Source organism: Argentina anserina, chromosome 6, assembly GCF_933775445.1.
Source record: "Argentina anserina chromosome 6, drPotAnse1.1, whole genome shotgun sequence".
In the NCBI taxonomy this organism is placed as follows: domain Eukaryota; kingdom Viridiplantae; phylum Streptophyta; class Magnoliopsida; order Rosales; family Rosaceae; genus Argentina; species Argentina anserina.
Window position 1 is genome coordinate 6,748,876 of NC_065877.1, and position 19,709 is coordinate 6,768,584.

General features: G+C 37.0%; 1 protein-coding gene and 1 non-coding gene across 2 annotated transcripts; both read right to left on the bottom strand.

The window, feature by feature from the left end:
- Positions 1-5,133: 5,133 nt before the first annotated feature.
- Positions 5,134-7,573, bottom strand: LOC126799776 (probable proteasome inhibitor). Its single transcript, XM_050527041.1, has 10 exons — positions 7,374-7,573; positions 7,093-7,264; positions 6,861-6,995; positions 6,569-6,625; positions 6,148-6,318; positions 6,019-6,050; positions 5,872-5,938; positions 5,752-5,790; positions 5,583-5,657; positions 5,134-5,417 (listed from the first exon to the last, which is right to left on the bottom strand). The coding sequence occupies exons 1-10, from the start codon at positions 7,543-7,545 to the stop codon at positions 5,345-5,347; spliced, it is 993 nt and encodes a 330-aa protein (XP_050382998.1). The 5' UTR covers positions 7,546-7,573; the 3' UTR covers positions 5,134-5,344.
- A 12,035-nt stretch (positions 7,574-19,608) lies between these two features.
- On the bottom strand, positions 19,609-19,679 carry TRNAG-GCC (transfer RNA glycine (anticodon GCC)). Its single transcript has one exon. It is a non-coding gene; the product is annotated as a tRNA-Gly (tRNA).
- Between the last annotated feature and the right edge of the window lie 30 nt (positions 19,680-19,709).

Genomic DNA, 19,709 nt, shown 5'->3' on the forward strand with positions numbered 1-19,709 from the left:
GAATTCTATTACAAACAGGATACATATATCCTCTATTTTTCCAAGGAACAATGACCAAATTTTGAAAAGAAAATCATATCAATCTAATGTAATTTTGAATCACGATCAAATAAATATCTCGTCAAAGAAGGGCATGCTGATTTGCCTATTCGGCTCTCATGACTGCCTTGACTGTGTTCCGCATGTACATTGTCATCTTTTCATTTCTTATAGTTTATGAGAGCAGCTCATCAACTAGCTATTGAAGGCTTCTATTCTTTGTGTTGAGACCGATTTCGTTTGTGGCCGAGAGTTTAGACACTCCTAGCTAGTATGGAATAATTGTTCAAGGTTCTGAATCAGTTGGTAACTTCATTTTTTTAATGAGTTTATCTTGATAAAAATAAAAAACATCTCGTAATCTCATGATCGTAAGCATAAAACAATCATCGACAACCAAACTACTAGTGGATTCCTTGAGGATATAAATTACACATGTGACTTCACTTGATCCATCTTATCCATGTATCTATATCATATATTCCATTTATCCATACATGATATGAGTCATAGAACCCTACAGCATTGACAGATACTTAAGCTGGTGTGATAAACGTCAGGGCATCGATTATCACAAGCCTCTCGCTTATATCCATCACAAAATACAATCTTCCTTGTGCAATTTCGATTGATATCTAATCAATCAGGGCCCCTCAGTCCTGCAATCTAGTCAAAAAGCCAGAAAGGTTGTGTTCTTTTTATAAACTAATTAGGGATAAGAGATGGAGCAATGGTGGATCCGATCTTAACAACACCACCAACTCATGAGTTATGATTAATATACAGACCAGAATTAAGAAGAAGAAGAAGAGCAGCAACTAGATATGAGGAGGAGAACAATCGCAAAACGCATGCCCTTTCTTTGAACCTATCAGTTTACGATGCCAAGGATAAGAACCGAAGCCTAAAAGCAGAGAAAAAAGTGCAAGAATCCAAAAGACCCACGTTAACAACATGAAGATGATCGATGCATGATATCAGTTTGTCCCCCTAGCGAGGTCCGCGTGTACTTTTTCACTTTGCCTCCGATTTTTTTTCTATGGCTCCGCAACGCAAGTCGTTTCTGTGCTATGCTTTTGCGTTAAATTTTGTTCCCTTTGGAACTTGTATTGTTTCAAGAGAAGATTGGGGAAATTCACGTTTTTCGTGCATTAGTCCAACCTAGTCTATTACATCAGTCATAACCCAAAGTTGGCCGGGTTGTTGTGTAAGTTGATTGGGTTATAATGAGTTATGCATGCCTGAGTAAGATTTGATTATTCACCGGTCAAATTCTTATTTCTAAGTGTCGTTTGTATAGACTCTTGTTAAATTCCCACAAGTGAATATGAACCAACTTGATTCACTTAAAAAAAACCACACTATCATGCTGAGATAGTAGAATCTTAGTTATAAGAGTTGCTCATTATATTTCTCATTTGTTGTTCGTTGCTCATTAGAAAGAGAAGTTTCACCCTCCGCCATGAGAAATGCAAGATTTACTATCAAAGTTCTTGCTCATCATCACTTTGTAATGTTCATTGGCACCTAAAGCATTCCACTCTTTTAATTACCAGCATGCATTTGTATCGAAACATATTTCTCATCAAGAGTCATAACTTTTATGAACGCATGACTCAATTCCAAGCTGGTATTCTACGTACCCAGACAATGACAGGCCACGCTCTTGTTATTGCAAATTTTCTTTTGCTACACAAAAACAAGGAATTGTACGTTTTATTCAAAATTATAAAACCAAAGAATTGTTTAGTATTATTGTGCTTTCATTACGTTCTGATACAAATAGAATGGAAGAGGGGAAAAACACAGGTAGAAAAAAAAGAGAGAGAGAGAGAGAGAGGGAGGAACTGGGGAAAAGAAAGAAACAATAATAGCATACATTACTAAAAGTAAAAAAAAAAATTATGGATTATTCTTTAACACTATTTCTTTGTGCTGTATTCATCGAAACTCTTCAAAAGAATCTTATGTACGTTGATGACGCTTTTGTGTGAAGTTATATATCAATCATTTACCATAAAGTGAGTTTGGTTCCAACTTGATTACAGTTTTGTTTCTTTCTCGATCAATCATTCTACATATTTTCTTAACAGTCAATCTTTTTGTTAACTTATAGAAACATGGATGATCGATTGTTCCTAAAGCGAAAACTAGATAGATTATTAACATCAAATTCAATTAAAAGTTAAGGGTAGCCGCACAAACCCTTTATTAAAAAAAATCAAATATACCGAAAGTAATGGTACTTTTGAAAACCCTGTAATGCCTGGTTGATTACATTGTATAAGTCATATCTGCCACTTGAATGTGTCACATTCACATATGAATTATGAACATTAATATCAACATTTTTTGTCATCGTTCAGTTAATAGTCCTTAGTTTGTGCATTCATGACTCAACTCCAGGTCATTTTATGCCACTGGTTTCTCTTTATATTTGCTCGTAGCAAAAATTTAGATAGACAATAATTTGAGACTTTTCAGTATGTTTTGCCAAGAACAGGAATGAATGACTCAAAAGGCTCAAATAATGTAGAAAAGGAGAGGAAATGAAAGCACAGCGAGCCGCGGAACATCTGAAACTACTTTGAACTTGGGCCTAGTAGACTAGAACATACCAAAACACCTAAAATGCTTGGGCCTACGAAATGACTTTCGGTCGTCACAGATTTAAGGGAAGAAAAGCTTGATGAGTATAATTTAAAGGCTAATTTAAACCGGAAACATTGCAGATTAGAAAATCTTAAACATAGCAGATTAACAATACTCATATGAGTTTATGAAGTTGTAGATGTAAACTGCATAGGCTGTTGTAAACTATCATGATTTGAGTCCAATTCTCCAGATCTCTTTGAAAAATGTTTTAATTAACTTGACATCAAGGTGCAAAGAAAAAGAATGGAGCTCACTGCCCTGAGCTTCTAAACTTTAAAGTAGTCCTTTATTTTTGGGTTATAAAAAATGGAGTCAACATATATTTATTCAACTAAGTGACATGTAACCAGGTTACATTACTTGTATATGATTCTGAGTATTTTTTACCCAATTTAACATAACTTGGTTCGAATCAGTTTGATATTAAGTTATTTACTGATCATAAAAAGAAATATAACATAAATTGTATCAAAATGTTGTCATTTAATATGAAATAATGTTAACCTAACTGGTATACATTCTATGGAATAGTCTGGATATGGAATCAGCAAATTCAGAATTCTACAGACAATTTTTTGTTTTAATCGAGTGGAGATCCTGCTTTTGTGTGTAAGCCAAACTCTTTATGAGTTCATAGAAGCATTAGCAAATGGCAACTTATGATAAGGAGACTGTATAAAGGTCCTAGTTTCACAAAGAAAGGAGACCAACTACCAAGTCATTCCATTGAAGAAATCATAGCCTGGTCTTTTTCAGATTTCCATTCTCTGTCAATGGGAAACTCCCGTAGTCTATCTTGGGTTCTACATAGATAGTTTTATCACTAGCACGTAGCAACAAAGTTTGATGATCAGATAACAAATTAGCTTCTCTTTTAATCATGATCAGCATCAATTTGTATATGAATCTAGGATATTGTATAGAAATGACTGAAGTTTAGATAAACTGAGACCAGATAATCAGGGAACATATATTCCAGTTCCATCAGCATCAATTCGATTATAGTTGCTGGACCTTCATTAATAGAACATATATCTACATATATCTGCATATATATATATATATATATATGCATAACAGTAATTAACACAAGACATGTAAAACCCAGGTAAGGGAAAAAAATTAAGAAGGCAAAAACTCTATGCAACATAAATCTGCATATAGGTATTTACAAAGTTGAGAGCAGAAGAGAAGGGAAAATATCAAGGCCATCTGCTTAATTCAACAATTGTATATTATGCTGCTTCCAAGGAAGACATTTGAGGCTACTGCAAGAACCAGTCCAGCTACTTTTGCATTTACCTCCAACTCCATCACAACACTCACAAGCTATTCCAAGGGTTCCAAAAACCTTTGAATATCCTACAGCACAGATCACGATCTTAATTAGTTCTCCACTAATCAATCTTCGAAAAACAGAGATTTTAGGATGCTTAATCAGAGCCAAAGCTCTTACCTTCTTGTGAAAAGAGGGACAGTGGCCTAGCATCAACAGCTAAAGACTTCTCTGAAGCACAAGCAACTAGAAGAAGCACCAAAGCTAGCAAAGAGCTACTGGAATTGGACACAGCCATATCTGATCTCGATCTGAGTTACTTAGGTGTACGTAGATATATATGATATAGAACTATATTAATATGAGACCACAGAAAATATATACAAAGATAAACAAAGATGGTATACCTTAATTATATAAGAAATATTTACATGTCTTTATCAATCTAGAAGGAGAGGTTGGCCTTTTCTGTTCATATTGATTAACAGTGGCCTTTTTCTGGTGAATTGAATTGATTAGTAATGAAATGATGGGCTTCTAGAGTAGTAGAGGGTCGGAACACTCGTAAAATTATGCACCACACGCTTCTCAAGTTTCTTACGTCTCCACGGGGCACGGGGTGGGATGCCCTATAATTTCATAGAAGCTTCTCTCTCTTAATCCCAGTCTTTGAGGCGGTTAGTCAATTTGGGGCCCTCTTAATTTAACCCGTTGAACACAAGTCCATGAAACCTTTGGATCTTTGTGTGTTTGCAGCCAGTTCATATTTGCATTATTATCATGGCCTTGTTTAGATAGCGATGTGGGAATGGCATTATTATGTGTTGCACACTGGCAATGAAACTTTCCAGGAAAAATACAGGGGCGGATTTGACTATATGAAATTATATATTAAGTTTTTTTTTCTGCAACTTTAGTCGTTAGGAACATCTGCACTGTAAAACTGACAATTTTTAGTTTCAAGTGTTGAGAATACAGTATAAACTGACTGAGATGAAACTGACACAACCGTACTGGAATAGTTGGGAGGCATTGAAAATCATTTTCTGGTATGCTTTGGTAACAGAAAGGGTTGAATATGAAAATGTGAGCAACTGCTACTTGTAAGCAAGGAAACTGAACTATAAACAAGATAAACTACTGATCTGAGTAATAAACTGAAATACTAAAGAACATGATATACTTGAAGCGCCTGATAAGCCAAAAGGCTTTACATTTGTTGAACACCATTTACATCACGAACCAGAAGCCATAAGTTTGTTGAAAGCTAACTGATTCTTACGTCAACGAAGGAGCTCACACAGAAGAGATTAAGCTAAAACACATTACTACACTTTCCAGTTTCCCTCAGATAGTTATAGGGTCAGATACGTTCTAGATGAAGTCTGAACCACTGCCGGGTTGCTCCAAGGCGGGGTGTGTCCTGCTTCCTGGACCCTGTGGGCGCCTGTAACAGATAGAGGAAAAAAAAGAACATATTACATCTCAGGTAGAAACCAGCTTGGGTCTAACCATTTACAATTCTAACAGTTTCGCTAAAAGGATAATTGAACCACGAACTGGAGGTGATAAGTGATGATTTGCTAAAAGTCCCATAGAGAAACTAAAGTACCTTGAACAATCTGGATCAAAATCAGCAAGACCAGGCGGCCCGTAGGGATCAAAGCGAGCACCTAGTGGGACACCACTGTTCCAAAACAGATTCGGGTCATTCAACCAATCTTAGAACAGTATACAAGTGTAACATTTGCATGATGAAAGGAAAGTATAAAACTACTTACAATGGTCTTTCACCACCAAACCGAGGATCAGCAATACCCCTGTTACAAAAACTCCCAAAGTTAGAACAGTAACATCAACTATACCATATCATCTGTGAGATATAGTTCAGTAAAACTCACGGTAGTCCCCCAGGAAACCCTGGAAACCCAGGTTGTCCAACACCTCCAAACCTACGATCATTGGGTCCTATTTTCACATGAAAATTAAACTTAGTCCCAAAACAATTAACATTGTTTTGCATCACACTGAAAGTGAAGATCACATACCTACAAACATGCTTCCATCATCAAATCCACCCCTGAAAGATAAGCACAACAAACATGTGTTCAAGATGGAAAAGTTCAAATACAAATAAATTGCAAGGTGTGCACACAATCATAATGCATGAAAAATACCTGGAAGGCATTCCAGCGCCAGGTCCAGGATATAGATCGCCACCGCCCACTGGAAACCTATTAGGATAGTTTCCAGCACCAGCTCCAGGATAAAGATCATCGCCACCACCTGGATACCTTCCAGAACCAGCCCCAGGATAAAGATCCTCATTACCACCGCCAACATTAACTCTGCAAAGCAAGAAAGCATCTATAGTAAACTACACATTTTGGAATCTTTGGGCACAATACATAAAGCAATTTATTCCAAAACAAAACCGTTTACATAAACTTTTTTAGGAGTACAGACAATGCAGAACTGAACTAATTATGAGAATACAGTAATATTTGCAGTCTCAAAATTTACGTATGATCAAAGAGGTAGCATTTTATGTGTATGTGTGAATGTGTATCTAGATGTGTGGGGGAGAGAGCATGATACCCATGAGATCCAGCACCACTGCCGGGCTTATTTCCTGAGATTTTAGTGCCGTTTGAACTGCACAGAAAAAGAAAAAAAAACATGTGATCAAGTAACCATGGTATCCAAAATTTGGGTATCTAATGATAACTGTTCTAACTCTCAGTCCTACCACCAGTCTCACTCATATAATCCATATTGCAAGCAATGAAACCAACATGTCCAGCATCCCATTATTCCCATATAATAAGGCTCATATAATGCAACAACTCCATAAAAAAAAAAACAAGATACAAGATGGAACACAATTTACCTTGTTGGCTTGGGTGCAGAAGACTCGTCCAATTTCGACAAAACTTGAGCATTGAGATTGTTCACCAAGGTGTCCATATTCTTAAACTGTGACGAGTAATTACCTCCCTCATTTTCTTGCACATAATCCCCAACACTGCAAAATCGTTGAAAACGCCATAAACCCAATTAACAATAAAGAAGTCATACATAACCCAGTTCCAAACAAACACAGAATCACAGCAACAACATACCTAAATTCACAGTGAACATTCTGAGAAGCCCCATCAGCCACAGCATCAACACTCAGTGCTCCATCAATCACAAGACACTTGACCAGAACCTTCTTCGAGCCCTTCTCCGGGTTCACGTACACAAAGGCGTACTCGTCCTCAAGCTCATTCCAATTTTCAACACCCACTTCTTCTGCAAAACCCCCCAAATTGATCAAAACCAAGAACCAACGTTTAATCAGGGTTTATGGTTTAAAGGACATAAGAGGGATTAGTACAATTTGAAAGGGTAAGTGACGTACCTGTTGAGGAGGAGAGGGCGTTTTCAACAAAAGCGGAGCGGCCGGCGGCGAGTAATTGGAAGCCGGAGGCAACGAAGGAAGCATGAACGGCGAAGGCGACCTTGTCATTGGCGTTGCGGAAAGAGGGGCGGGCGGCTCGTATGACCGCCATGACCGACTTGTCGTTTGCCATTTGCTGCTGCTTTCTGGATTCTGATCGGTGGTGAACTCTCTGGTCTTATAAAAGTTACTGACCGACCCGAATGGGTTTCCTTTTCCGGATTAGGATCCGAATAGTAGCACCGACACTAGGCCCAGTATGTAAGGTGAATTTTGAGATGTGATTTTTTTGGTTACAAACGATGTTCAAAAGAACAAAAAAAATGAAAATTTTGTTACAAACGATGCTCAAAATAAACAAAACAAAATGAAATTTAAAAATGTTAGAAGAATATACTCTTTTAACCCTAGTCATAGTCACAAGATCATCCAAATAGAACTGAGAAGCATGAATTGGGAAAAAGTCAAATTGCATCAGGCTTTTATCATGCAGAATACTATTCTTGACAAAAGAATCAGCTGTCATGTTGGTTTCTCTAAAGATATGACACAGAGAGGAAGAATTCATGTTGCTCATAAAATTGTGGCAGCCTTGTATCAAAGAACCAAGATGATGAACAGTTGAAATAAGATTCTACATGATCTGAACAAGAATTGTAGAGTCATACTCAATTTCAAGCTTAGAATTTTGAAGAGTATAAGTCATTTCAAGGCCATAGAAGAGGCCTTAAGCTTTAGCATCAAAAATTTCCCCTTTGCCAAAATTAATATGAAAACCATATAGCCAACATCCATTTATCATCTCTGATAACACCACCAGCTCTGATCATACTAGAAGAGGAACTTCTAGTGCCATCACTATTCAACTTATGAAAACCAGAAGAAGGCTTCTTTCAGGAAAAGAACTTATAACTGTAAATATAATCAACATTTTGCTTCAGATTGGCACTAGTCCATTTCTCAATTGCATTCCATATAATGTGTTTAAGGGACAGAGGAAACTTAAATCCAGGGTCAAACACCTGCTTATTTCTCCACTTCCAATACCAACAAATGAACACAAAGCAATGAGACCAATTGATATTATTCTTAACTAATAAGTGACAGTTCAGTTCTGCTCTCAACCAACTATCTCACTCTAAAGAAAAGGAATTTATAGGAGATATAGGAGTGAGAAACAAACCCCATATGTGCTTCACCTTGGGACAATCTCTAAGCATGTATAGAATGGTCTCATCAGCCAAATTTCAAAGAGGATAAGTCTTGATATTAGTAAAATTTCTCAAGGCTCTTTGAACATTACATAGAAGCTTTTTGTGAATCATGGTCCAAAAAAAAGTTTTTAACTTAGGATGGATGTTCAGTTTCCACATTCTTTTCCACAAAGGATTCAAATCATTAGAGACATCAAAATTCAGTAAATAGGCAGAACTAACAGAAAAGTTACCATTAGAAGTACCTCTCCAGATAATAGAGTCTTCTCCACAACCAAAAAAACCAGTATGATTATTAATAATTTGGCTAACCACCAGGTCAGGCACAAGGGAAGAAAGAAGATCAATATTTTACCCTTGAGTATTCCAAACCTCACAAACATGGGCATGAATATTAACATCAGCAGAAGGCAAAGCATGATTAATTAGAGGGCTAGAACCCACCTAAATATCAGTCCATAAAATAACCTTTTTACCATCACCAATGCACCATTTAATACCTTTTCTGATCACAGCCGAGCCATAAGCAATACTCCTCCAAGTACTAGAGCAATCTGAAGGAGGTTTGAATTGATGATCCAAAAGACAAGAGTCTTAGAGATACTTTTTAGAATAAATGGAATGTCATAACCCATTGTCATTTTGTAAGATTCTCCAACTGGCTTTAGCAAGCATGGCAATGTTCATGTCAGCAGTCTTTTTAATACCCAGACCACCAAGAGGTTTAGGTTTACACACAGTATCCCAATTAACAAGATGAATTTACTTCTTCTCAATAGAATCACCCCAAAGAAAGTCTTTATTCACCTTATCAAGTCTATAGCAGAGGCTTTCAAGAAGTTTAGTAATTTGCATAGCATATATAGGAATAGAAGAGGTAACAGATTGCAAATCTAGGGTAAGACATACTTATGGTCTTACTTAGGGTGAGCCATACTTAGGGTCTTACTCTTTTCAGCTAGCAAGTCTAGATTGGACCTTGTCAAAAATTCCAGCGTAAGTATGTTTATTAACTCTCATGAAGTAATGGCATACCAAGATACCTACCAAGATCATTAGTCAAAAAAGAGCCACAAATAGAACTGATTATAGTAGCAAGATTCTTACAAGTGTTAGGTGAACAATAGATGAGAGACTTTTCGTAGCTCACTGCTTGGCCAGAGAGAGAGAGAGAGAGAGAGAAGTTTTGAGGATATTAGCATGAGTAGATGATGCTTCAACAAAGAGCATAAGGTCATCAACAAATAATAAATGGGACACTTTCGGACCAGATTGTGAAGGTCTAACAACCTTCCAAAGGCCTAGATCAACATTGGACTAAATTAAATGGCTTAATTTCTCCATACTGAGGACAAACAAGTAAGGAGAAAGGGGATCTCATTGCCTAATCCCTCTCTTGGCATGAAAAGATGAACTCAACTCATCATTAAAAGAGATTTGAAAACTTGTGGAGTTCACACAGTGCATGATTAACTTGACAAGAGTTATGAGGAACTTAGTTTCATAAAGAACCATTTCAATAAAATTCCAACTTAACATGTCATAGGCTTTAGACATATCCACCTTCCAAGCAAAAAAACCACATTTGCCTGCATATTTTTTGAATTTGAAAAGTAACTCTTGAGCAATCATAATATTATTAGAGATTTACATGTATGGAATATAACTCACTTGATTGGGACTAATCAACTATTGCATAAAAGGCCTAATTCTAGCAACAATGATTTTAGAGATAATTTTATATATAGTAGTGCATAGACTGATAGGCCTGAAGTTAACCATGTACTGAGGACATTGAATCTTCGGAATAAGGGCAATGATGGTGTGATTTAAATCTGCAGGGAAAACAAAATTTGCAAAAACATTCTGCACAATCTTAAAAATAATCAAAATATAAAGACCAATAATTTTGATAGAAAATGGCAGGAAAACCATCATGCCTAGGAGTCTTGAGACTACCAATGGAAAATAGAGAATTCATAACTTCATCAAGAGTCACAACCATACAAGTTCTCTCCATACAATGCTTATCAACAACAGAAAACAACCAAGGGATGATAAATCTTATATCTTCATAATCACCGGCATAAAAGATATTAGAAAAGAATTTGATAGCAATATCTTTCATCTCAGTAGCATCAGAGGTCCATCTGCCATTATCATCAAACAACCCCTCAATTTTGTTCCTTCTTCTTCTAACAAGAGTGGTGATATGAAAAAAAAATTGTATTCTTGTCCCCACCCTTGAGCTAATTGTTTCTTGATTTCTGTTTCTAAAAGAAGCATTCCTGGTCCCTAATGGTTTCATACTCCTTAATAAGATTAGCCTCAAGGTTAGTTAAGAAAGAGTTCCAATGCTTATCCACTGCCTTCTGAATACCTCCAATCCTTACAAGAATCATTTTCTTCCTATGAAACAGATGACCAAAAATCTCTTATTCCATGTAGAGAGAGCAGAAGATAAAATCCTTAATTTTTTAAGAAAAGTTACCATTAAGAGAATTCCAAGTGGTTGAAATAAAATCAGAGTAATCACCATGAGAAAACCACATAGCCTAGAACTTGAAGGGAGTAACTCTACCATTCACAAAATTATTAGAAGTTAATTGCATAAGAATATGACAATGATTAGACCTTGTTTTCGACAAGTGGTGGATGAAGGTATCAAGTAACAAAATCGCCAATCAATATCACAAAAAGCCATATCTAATCTTTCCTTAACTCTATTGTTGCTCCATGTATAACAAGAACCATAAAATCATGTATCAATCAAAGCAGCTCTGTTAATCCAATCCCTCAGACCACCAAATCTCACAGTCAAAGGTCTAGAATTTTTGTCAGCAGCTGAAACAAGCTCGTTGAAGTCACTAATAAACATAACAGGGAGCTTAAACTGATCAGCCAATCTCTCAAAGTACCTCCACAAACCAGCTTTAGAAGTGTGAGTTGGGCTAGCATAAACCACAGATAGCATCCAAGCAATTTTAGAAGGAATAGAAATCTTAACAGAAATAGATTGAAAATTGTTAGCAAGAAAAGTAACATTGGTTATGAGATTGTTCCAACAAAGTCAAATACCACCAAAAAAACCAGAAGCTTCCTCAATCCTGAAGTCATTGAAACCAAGGTTCTAAGAGTGTCAGAAGCCTTGTGGAATTGAACCTTAGGTTCACATATAGCTAAAACATCAACATTATGCAATTTCACTACATCTGCAATAGCAAAACGAAAACTCTCACTACCAGTACCTCTGGCATTCCAAAAAATTACCTTAAACATTGGAAAGGCATGAGAAAAGAGGGTTAACACCCTAATTATTATCATCCATACCTTCACCATTATGGGAAGGCAAGGTTTCATCATGTGGCAACATGCTATTAGAAGCAAAAGTCTCATCAACAAAAGATTCAAAACAATCATCAACACTCACCATATCATTCTGCACAATCATATTCTCCTCAGGAGGGCTATGTCCAAAAAGAGCTGAGGTGCTAGTTCCAAACACATTAGTTCCCACATTTTTAAAAGAAAGTTTCTTAAAACTATGAGACAAAGGTTTAGAACTAGATGAGCTAAGACTCTTGGGTTTCATCAGAGAATGGGAGATCCCATTGCCACTTAAACTAGCAACATTAGACACATATGTCAAAGCAGTTCTAAAATTAGAATTATTCATGGGAATAGATTTCACCTTAGAAGATGTAGGAGAGGTAGTATTAGCAGAGCTCGCATGGTTCTTAGAGCTAGGAGCATTCTTGGAGACTTCTGACCTTTCTTCTTCTTCTCTTGGAAACTAGTCCATAGCTTAGCAATCTTAGGAGCATCAACAGAAGGCTTGTCTAGAACCACATCATCATTACCAGTTTCATCTCCACCCTGAAGGATGTCAAATCTAGACGCAGATTCCACATATTTCTTCACATTTGCATTAGAACCATTTTTCTTCTTATTCCTATAGTTCATGAGCATCCAGGGACCCATATCATCCTTAATCACTTTAGTTTGAGCCATAATCTCCATAGCATCAGTATTTTCAGAAACAAAAGCATAACTATCATCAGTTACCACAACAGATTCAAGAACATTAACTTGTTGGACGTTGGAAGAACTAGGCCTCACAATACTTGTGCATTTATCTTTCGAGTGACTAAAACAATCGCACTCAAAAAAATCATAGAAATACCCTCATAAATCACATGATACGCAATTCCTTCCACTTCCACAAAAGGTTTTAGAGGCTTATTCAAATCAATTTTAATGCAAATACGAGCAAATTTACCCCTAGCTTGACCAATAGTAACAAGATCAACTCTTACAACGTCTCCAATAATTTTACCAATCTTATCCACAATAAAGTCTCTGAAAAACTTAAAAGGACGATAAAAAATCCTTACCCATAGAGCAATCTTGCCAATAACCTAAGTTACAGGGTTGAAATCAGGTTGCCACTTCCTTACAACAAGAGTTTGCCCAGCAAGTATCCATGAACCATTGTATAGAGCATTGTTCATGTCCTCCTCAAGATTGAATTTCACAATGAAGAAATTATTGGGCAAATTAATGAGCTGCCACCCTCTCTTGACTTGTCATTTTCTACGAAGACCCTTCAACATGAAGTCAAACGAATTAGTAGAGTTAGGTTTTCCCATAAGCTTAACCATAACAACACACCTCCATTCAAAATCAAGCTTGTTGTGTTTTTTTTTCTGAGAAAGAAACATTGGGACCATGTTTACCCTGAGAGTAAACACAATCAAAATCTGAGAAATCAAAATCCTCTGTCATCGTTTGTTTGAAATGGTCAGTGGAGCTCACCAGAGTGTTAGCATACGATATCAAATTCTCACCCAGAGGAGAAGGGTGAACATTGTTGTCTGAATCTACCATTGGAAAGGTTTTAAGATTATCACAGAGATCAGACCCAGTTTTACATCTCTTACGATTATTTAGAGTCATCGCCGACGCTCTGCTGCTTCCCTTAGGAAGGACGGAAAAGCTAAAGACTGGATTTGCCACTAGATCGCTGCAAGGAACAAGAGAAATCAAGAAAACCAGGAAGAAATCAAGCCCAATAGGATAAGCTAACATATCTAATCTTAGAGCTGAAGAAAATATTTGAAGACCTCAATATAAAATATCACTTCCTACCTCAGGAGATTACTTTCTCCTTAGTTGGGTCAGCAACTACAGAGCCTCCACCCTCATGGCGCTGAAAAGTTTTGTCAGAATTTGATGACAAATGTCCGACCTCCTACCGGGTTGAGAAAGGATCGTCTTTGAATGACTACGAGCTCGACAGTGGCGTGGAGACTTCAACCACCTTGGCAATATCTTCTCCGATCTATTTGAGGGTGGGACCGAAAGAACTAGTTGCGCCGAGCTGCCGACCTGGGAGGCATGGCTATAAAGAGGATGGTTTTGGGGAGAAGAGGCAAAAAGCGGTACTGGTTTCTGTAGAAGGCTAGATCTAAAACTTGTGGAGGGAAGAAGACGGAGGCTGCGAGAGAATTCGAACCAGACCCCTAACAAAGAGGAAGGAATTGATATTGAAGGACTCTAAACCCTATAGAACTCAGATCTACTTCCAGAAGAAAGAAAATTCTTGCATCCAGAGTCTCTAGCAGCAACTAAGCATACGTTTCCTGAGGAAACTTTGATCCCTCTCATTCATTCATAGTTTAAAGTTCAATACTGTTTTTTAATTGAGATGTGAATTTGAGAGGTTGTTCAGAATTGAAAAATGATTAATTTCAATATAATTTGCAATAAGCGAAACAACCACTAGTGCTAGTAGCATGGGAAAAGATAATTTACCTCATGTGGTGAGAGGAAATGTATATTTTACGGTGTAACATTTGTTTATTATTTTCAGTGTAAAATGAGCCGTTTATTTTCTCTCTAAGACTGTTGTTTATGAGGTGTTATCGAGATTTTAGGGTTTCTCTAAAAAATTATTATATGTACCCGGTACATAGTCTACGTTGCGTACCATTTCAATCTTATTAGTCCATTTTTATTGTGTTTTTTTTTAATTAGTTATTTATATTTAAATAATCTTATTTTTTTTCACTGCGTGCATGTTTATTACACCATTGAATAATATGATTGGCTAGGTACATCACATGACAGTGACACGTGATGTTCCGGGTACACATAATAATTACTCGGTTTTCTCTTTGACTCGTGAGGTTGGACAATATGCTTAGTTAGGAGTTGAACCCTGTTGACTTTTGAAAGGCGTTCATAATCTCATACGGACCCCAAATTGGTTTAGATTTTATGGAGGAGAGTGGAGAGTTTATGTACACCATCGATCATGTTATGAAACTCTGGTTGTTTTCACCAATATTCATATCTCCCAACAGACACGGATGCAGAGGTGGGCTGGGGTTTGCTGCAGCCTACCCCATTTTTTTAAAGGAAACCCAAATTTTACATGTTAGAGAATAAGAAAAAAAAAAAGTTGAAAGTCGAGACTCTTTCTCTCATCCACCGCTCCACGACTCCACTCTCTCTCCTCTTAGTCCTCTACAGTTCTTTATCTCTCCAAAACTCTAATCACTCATCTTTAATCCTATTGATTAAGTAATCTCATGTATATATCGATTGATTTATATCTATTTCTTATATTAGTTTTTTGGGTTTACTTGGTATGTTTTTTCTAGGTTTCTTTATCAACACAAAGTACATATGATAATTCACTTGAATCTCAGTCTTCTATCTTGTTCCAATAGGTGTAAGCTATCATTTCCATATTGAAATTATCATTGCTCTACTACGAAGTCTTTAAAAAAAATTTGGCATTCGCCCAAACTTAGCACACTCTATTCTTAAATCCTGGATCCGTCTCTGTCTCCCAAAGAAAGATGTATACTAATTTGAAATAATAACGTACCTTCATTTTCTGCAAGACTGCAACTGTGCAATTGGTATCATAGATTCATTTTTCTTCTATCCGTTTTCCATTACAATATTCTAATCGTCAAAGGCACTTTTCTGTGGCTTCAGAATTTATATTCTAAGATCGATTTATATCACTCTCTTTACAGTAGCATTACCTCAAATCAACATCCATTTACATACACCTATAAGTATAACTAACGCCTAACTTCGGAACTAGCAATCTCTGTCTTTTTATGTCTTGTAGTGGCTCTTATGTAACAGAAAATTGCCACCAGGAAAGTGGTGGCAAGACCTCCGAGGATCACACCTCCTCCGGCGACTGACCTGTCCACATGGCGATGCTTCTTGAGGTGGATCTTGATCTGCTCTAGTATACTCACACCGTCTTCACTCTCTAGAGTTTGAGCTTCTTCTGGAGATTGCTCATTGCTCGGGCTTAATGCAGGTGCATTCTGGTGCTTCCCCATCTTCCTAATCATAGGTGCTTTTGCACTATATGGACTTGGAGCTGAAGCCATCGTTAAATTCACACAAGCACTTGCTAAGATGAAGCAGATGAGAAAAAACTGAGCCATTTTGAGGAAATAGCAAGGGTTGATGAGGAATGAAGATGAGCTTTGTGTGGATGTTTCTGAGGCAATGAGGATGACCGGTGATGATGAAGATGGTAGGATTCGTAGCTTTGGGAGCTGTATATATAGGGATCGGACTTGAAATTTTGAACAGGAAGATGGTGCTGTAGATCCTATATTCGTGTGCCTCGATCAGAAATTTCCCTACTGTTGGATTCGAAATAAGATAATCACTCTCTCTGTTCTTTTGAATTAATAGAGTTGTCTGCGAATAGGAGAGATGAAGGGAGATTACACGAGTAAGCATTAGAATAATACGAATACAACTAAGGAGGGAACAAGATCACCAACATGTTTATATGTCCAGTTGTAATATGAGATTAAGTTGGATTAGTATAAGTAATGTCAGATTAAAATTAGTCTATGGCCAGCTCTCCGGTTCCCATAAATCTCAGGAATAGAAGATGGTCAGAAGCTGCTCCCAATTTGTTTGGGGATTACAATATTAATCCTCATTGCTTGGGGTGGCAAAAGCAATAATCTTCAGTCTCCAATTCTCCATTACCCCAATATCACACAGGGGGGGGGGGGGGGGGGGATCCAACATTGACCGTGACTTCATCATTGTCTTCTAGATGAATCTATGCAAGCAAGAGTACCTAGTTGTAAGAAAAATATTATAGAATTTGGTAAAATAGCTAGGCTTAATATAAGAGAACTCCCTAACTTCTTGCTTGAGTAAAACATATAGCCATTTAGGCAATGGATTCTCTCTTGTACGTTGTTGACTTTACTAGCTAGCTTGTACGGATTTAGGCTAGGCATGTAGGCAATGGATTCTCTTATTGTAATATGGATTTGGTGTCATCCGGCCCTAAACATTATAATCGAATTTGCATGGTGTGATTGGTGTCTGCCGTGAACATCTTAAGAACATCACAAGTCTTTAGTAACATTATGTTGAGAATTTGAGATTGCTTGCACAGAAGAGCATGCTAGCTCAAAGATATGCTTGCTAAAAACAATATGCTTGCTATTTCTGTATCATCGATTCATGTATTGGCCTTGTCTACAGAATTTTACGATGTATAATGTATTGATCATGCATGCATGGGGATGTATATGTAGACCTGTAAACATTCACCCATGGAGCTCTGGAAATGATATAGTGAAATGGTGAAACCTGAATACTGAAACTAAAAAGAGTAACAAAAATGACATGGTTAATTAATTAACTAGATCATATGCGAGTTAATTTGCATACTTGTACATGTATAATCCTCGAATATATAGTATGTAGCTAGGGTAGCTAGATCACATATCATCTTATAACTGATCAAGGATCTTTTCCTTGAGGAGCTATTGACAGCACCATGGAATCTATAACAAATGCATATATGGCAGAGCATGTAGTTGAATTTGGGAAATAACATAGACCACATGGCACTGGTTCACGTACCATATTTTAAGCTAACAAGCAACTACTTCTGCATGAATTACTGTGTAGCTTCTGCTGCAATAATGGTTGATTTCTTATTTGGCACATATATAGAGCAATTGTTTAGTGAAATAGAATTCAGGGAGATATAGAGAGATATCCAATCATGCAGGAAACAATAGGTAGTTTTGGCCTTTCGGGGAAGATGTGGAGAGACCAGACCAGACCAGAGCATGAGTAGGGTGTCCCATTTGGATTACAAACCCCCGTCACTTACTGTCTCCATAATTCTATATGCATCGATGGGTTGCTGCTTCAAATTTTATAAGCGGGAATTGTTAACAAGAAATTAGCTGGAGATACTTTGCCAGCGAATCGATTAATATATAGTTAAACCAAGTAGCTAAGAGTTTAAGATCATAGATTAGCCGATTGCACGTGTGCAGAGGCCAACGGCGGATCCAGAATTTGTTCCGAGCCAAGGCAAAATTATTTTACAAATTCTTACTCTTGAAAAAAAAAATGTTGCAAAAATTCGAGTTTGTCTTAGTCTAATAGTATAATTTGATCACATAAAACATTAGATAATTTGATTGTACGTGTGACTCTATACGAGTTTGTTAGGAAACCAATTAGTTGAACCAAACCAACATAAGTAATTGCATAATGTGCTACCAACATGAATTAGGCTATTTTCTCTATTCCTTTTTTTTTACTTGAACTCAATATAAGTTCTATTTATTCTTTGTGCAGATCTTTGATAAATAAAGGGAAAAACCCTATATGTGATTATGTATTATGCTTCCTTGTCTTATGTCTCATTAATTATAAAGCCCAAATCAATGTTGTCCAAAGAAAATATAGAAGAATGATGCCTACAAGTGGTCTGGTATTCCTCAAATTCTGCCCTTACTCTATGATTTTTACATACCAGCTTATATAATAATAGGTGAATTACAAACCCCAGCCTAGGCAATTGCCTAAGCTTGCCTATACATGAATTCGCCACTGGCACATGCTCGATCCTCATTGCTAAGAACACCACAGCTCCAGTCACGATCCCCAGCACTGAACCGGCCAGTCTAATTCCGATCCTTTGATTGTCTTACTGTAATCTTAGCCTCACGATTGTATTTACCATATATGATCAGCCAGACACTATTTTCTGTCTTACCAATTAGTGAGCTGCTATTACTTCTTCCACAAGCTACTTCTGGTTCTAGTACTTAAAGTCTGTTTGAATCTGCAGCTAGCCTCTTGGTTTCTCTAAAGCACTGATCACAGAAGTTTTCAAGTGCGAAGGTCCGTACCTTAAGTTAAGGTACATATTTTCATTTTTTATTAACTTTTCGATCGAGTTTTCACATCTCCACCGTTCAATTCTTAGGTAATAACGTATATATCACATTTGTAAAATTTCAGCCAATTTGGTAATCGTTAAGGTATCTAACTGAGTCAAACCAATGAACGGATTAAATCTGCCGAATTTGAACCGTTCATGTGTATAACAGAAAAACGCCGTTTTGAGTGACTTAGTGATTATTAAATTGGCTGATGGTAGTGTGTAGCTTCTGCTGCAATTTGTATATTTCTTCGTTGGAATACAGAGGAATTGTTTAGAAGATTAGAATATAGGTGTGTTGGAGACGTATGTCATCAATATGAGTTTGCCATTTCAATTATTTGGTTTTGTTTTTATGAAATTTCAATTACTGGGTTACTGCTTCGTTTTATGCAGAGATTTAACAAGAACTGACTGGAGATGAAGCTTCATTTTATGGTCAAAAACTCAAACTCCTCACTGGTAATAATGCAGCTAACAGCTGACCATTCTCCCAAAAAACAAATTACCCCTGCTAGCAACCAAAGAAAAAGCCAATGAGTGTTGACAAAAAGGACACTTGCTTGTTCGAGTTATTACATTCACAAAATCTTTTAAGTTGTTAGGTATACGAAGATCCATATGACGCTGGAAAAAAGTGTCAACTACCTGAAAGTCGATGTAGGTCATCTGAGGGCATTCTAACTCAAAAACTAAGGAAAGACAAATTATGGGAAAAAAAACAGTCTGCACCAGCCGGGAATCGAACCCGGGTCTGTACCGTGGCAGGGTACTATTCTACCACTAGACCACTGGTGCTTGTTGTTCATTTTTGTACCACTTGATAAA

Excerpts from the sequence above, each read along its gene's own strand:
- LOC126799776 (XM_050527041.1), bottom strand. The coding sequence starts at position 7,545 with ATGGCAAACGACAAGTCGGTCATGGCGGTCATACGAGCCGCCCGCCCC. Across the intron at positions 7,265-7,373 it reads CGCCCTCTCCTCCTCAACAG|AAGAAGTGGGTGTTGAAAAT; the intron begins GTACGTCACTTA and ends GGGGTTTTGCAG. Across the intron at positions 6,626-6,860 it reads TCTGCACCCAAGCCAACAAG|TTCAAACGGCACTAAAATCT; the intron begins GTAAATTGTGTT and ends TTTTCTGTGCAG.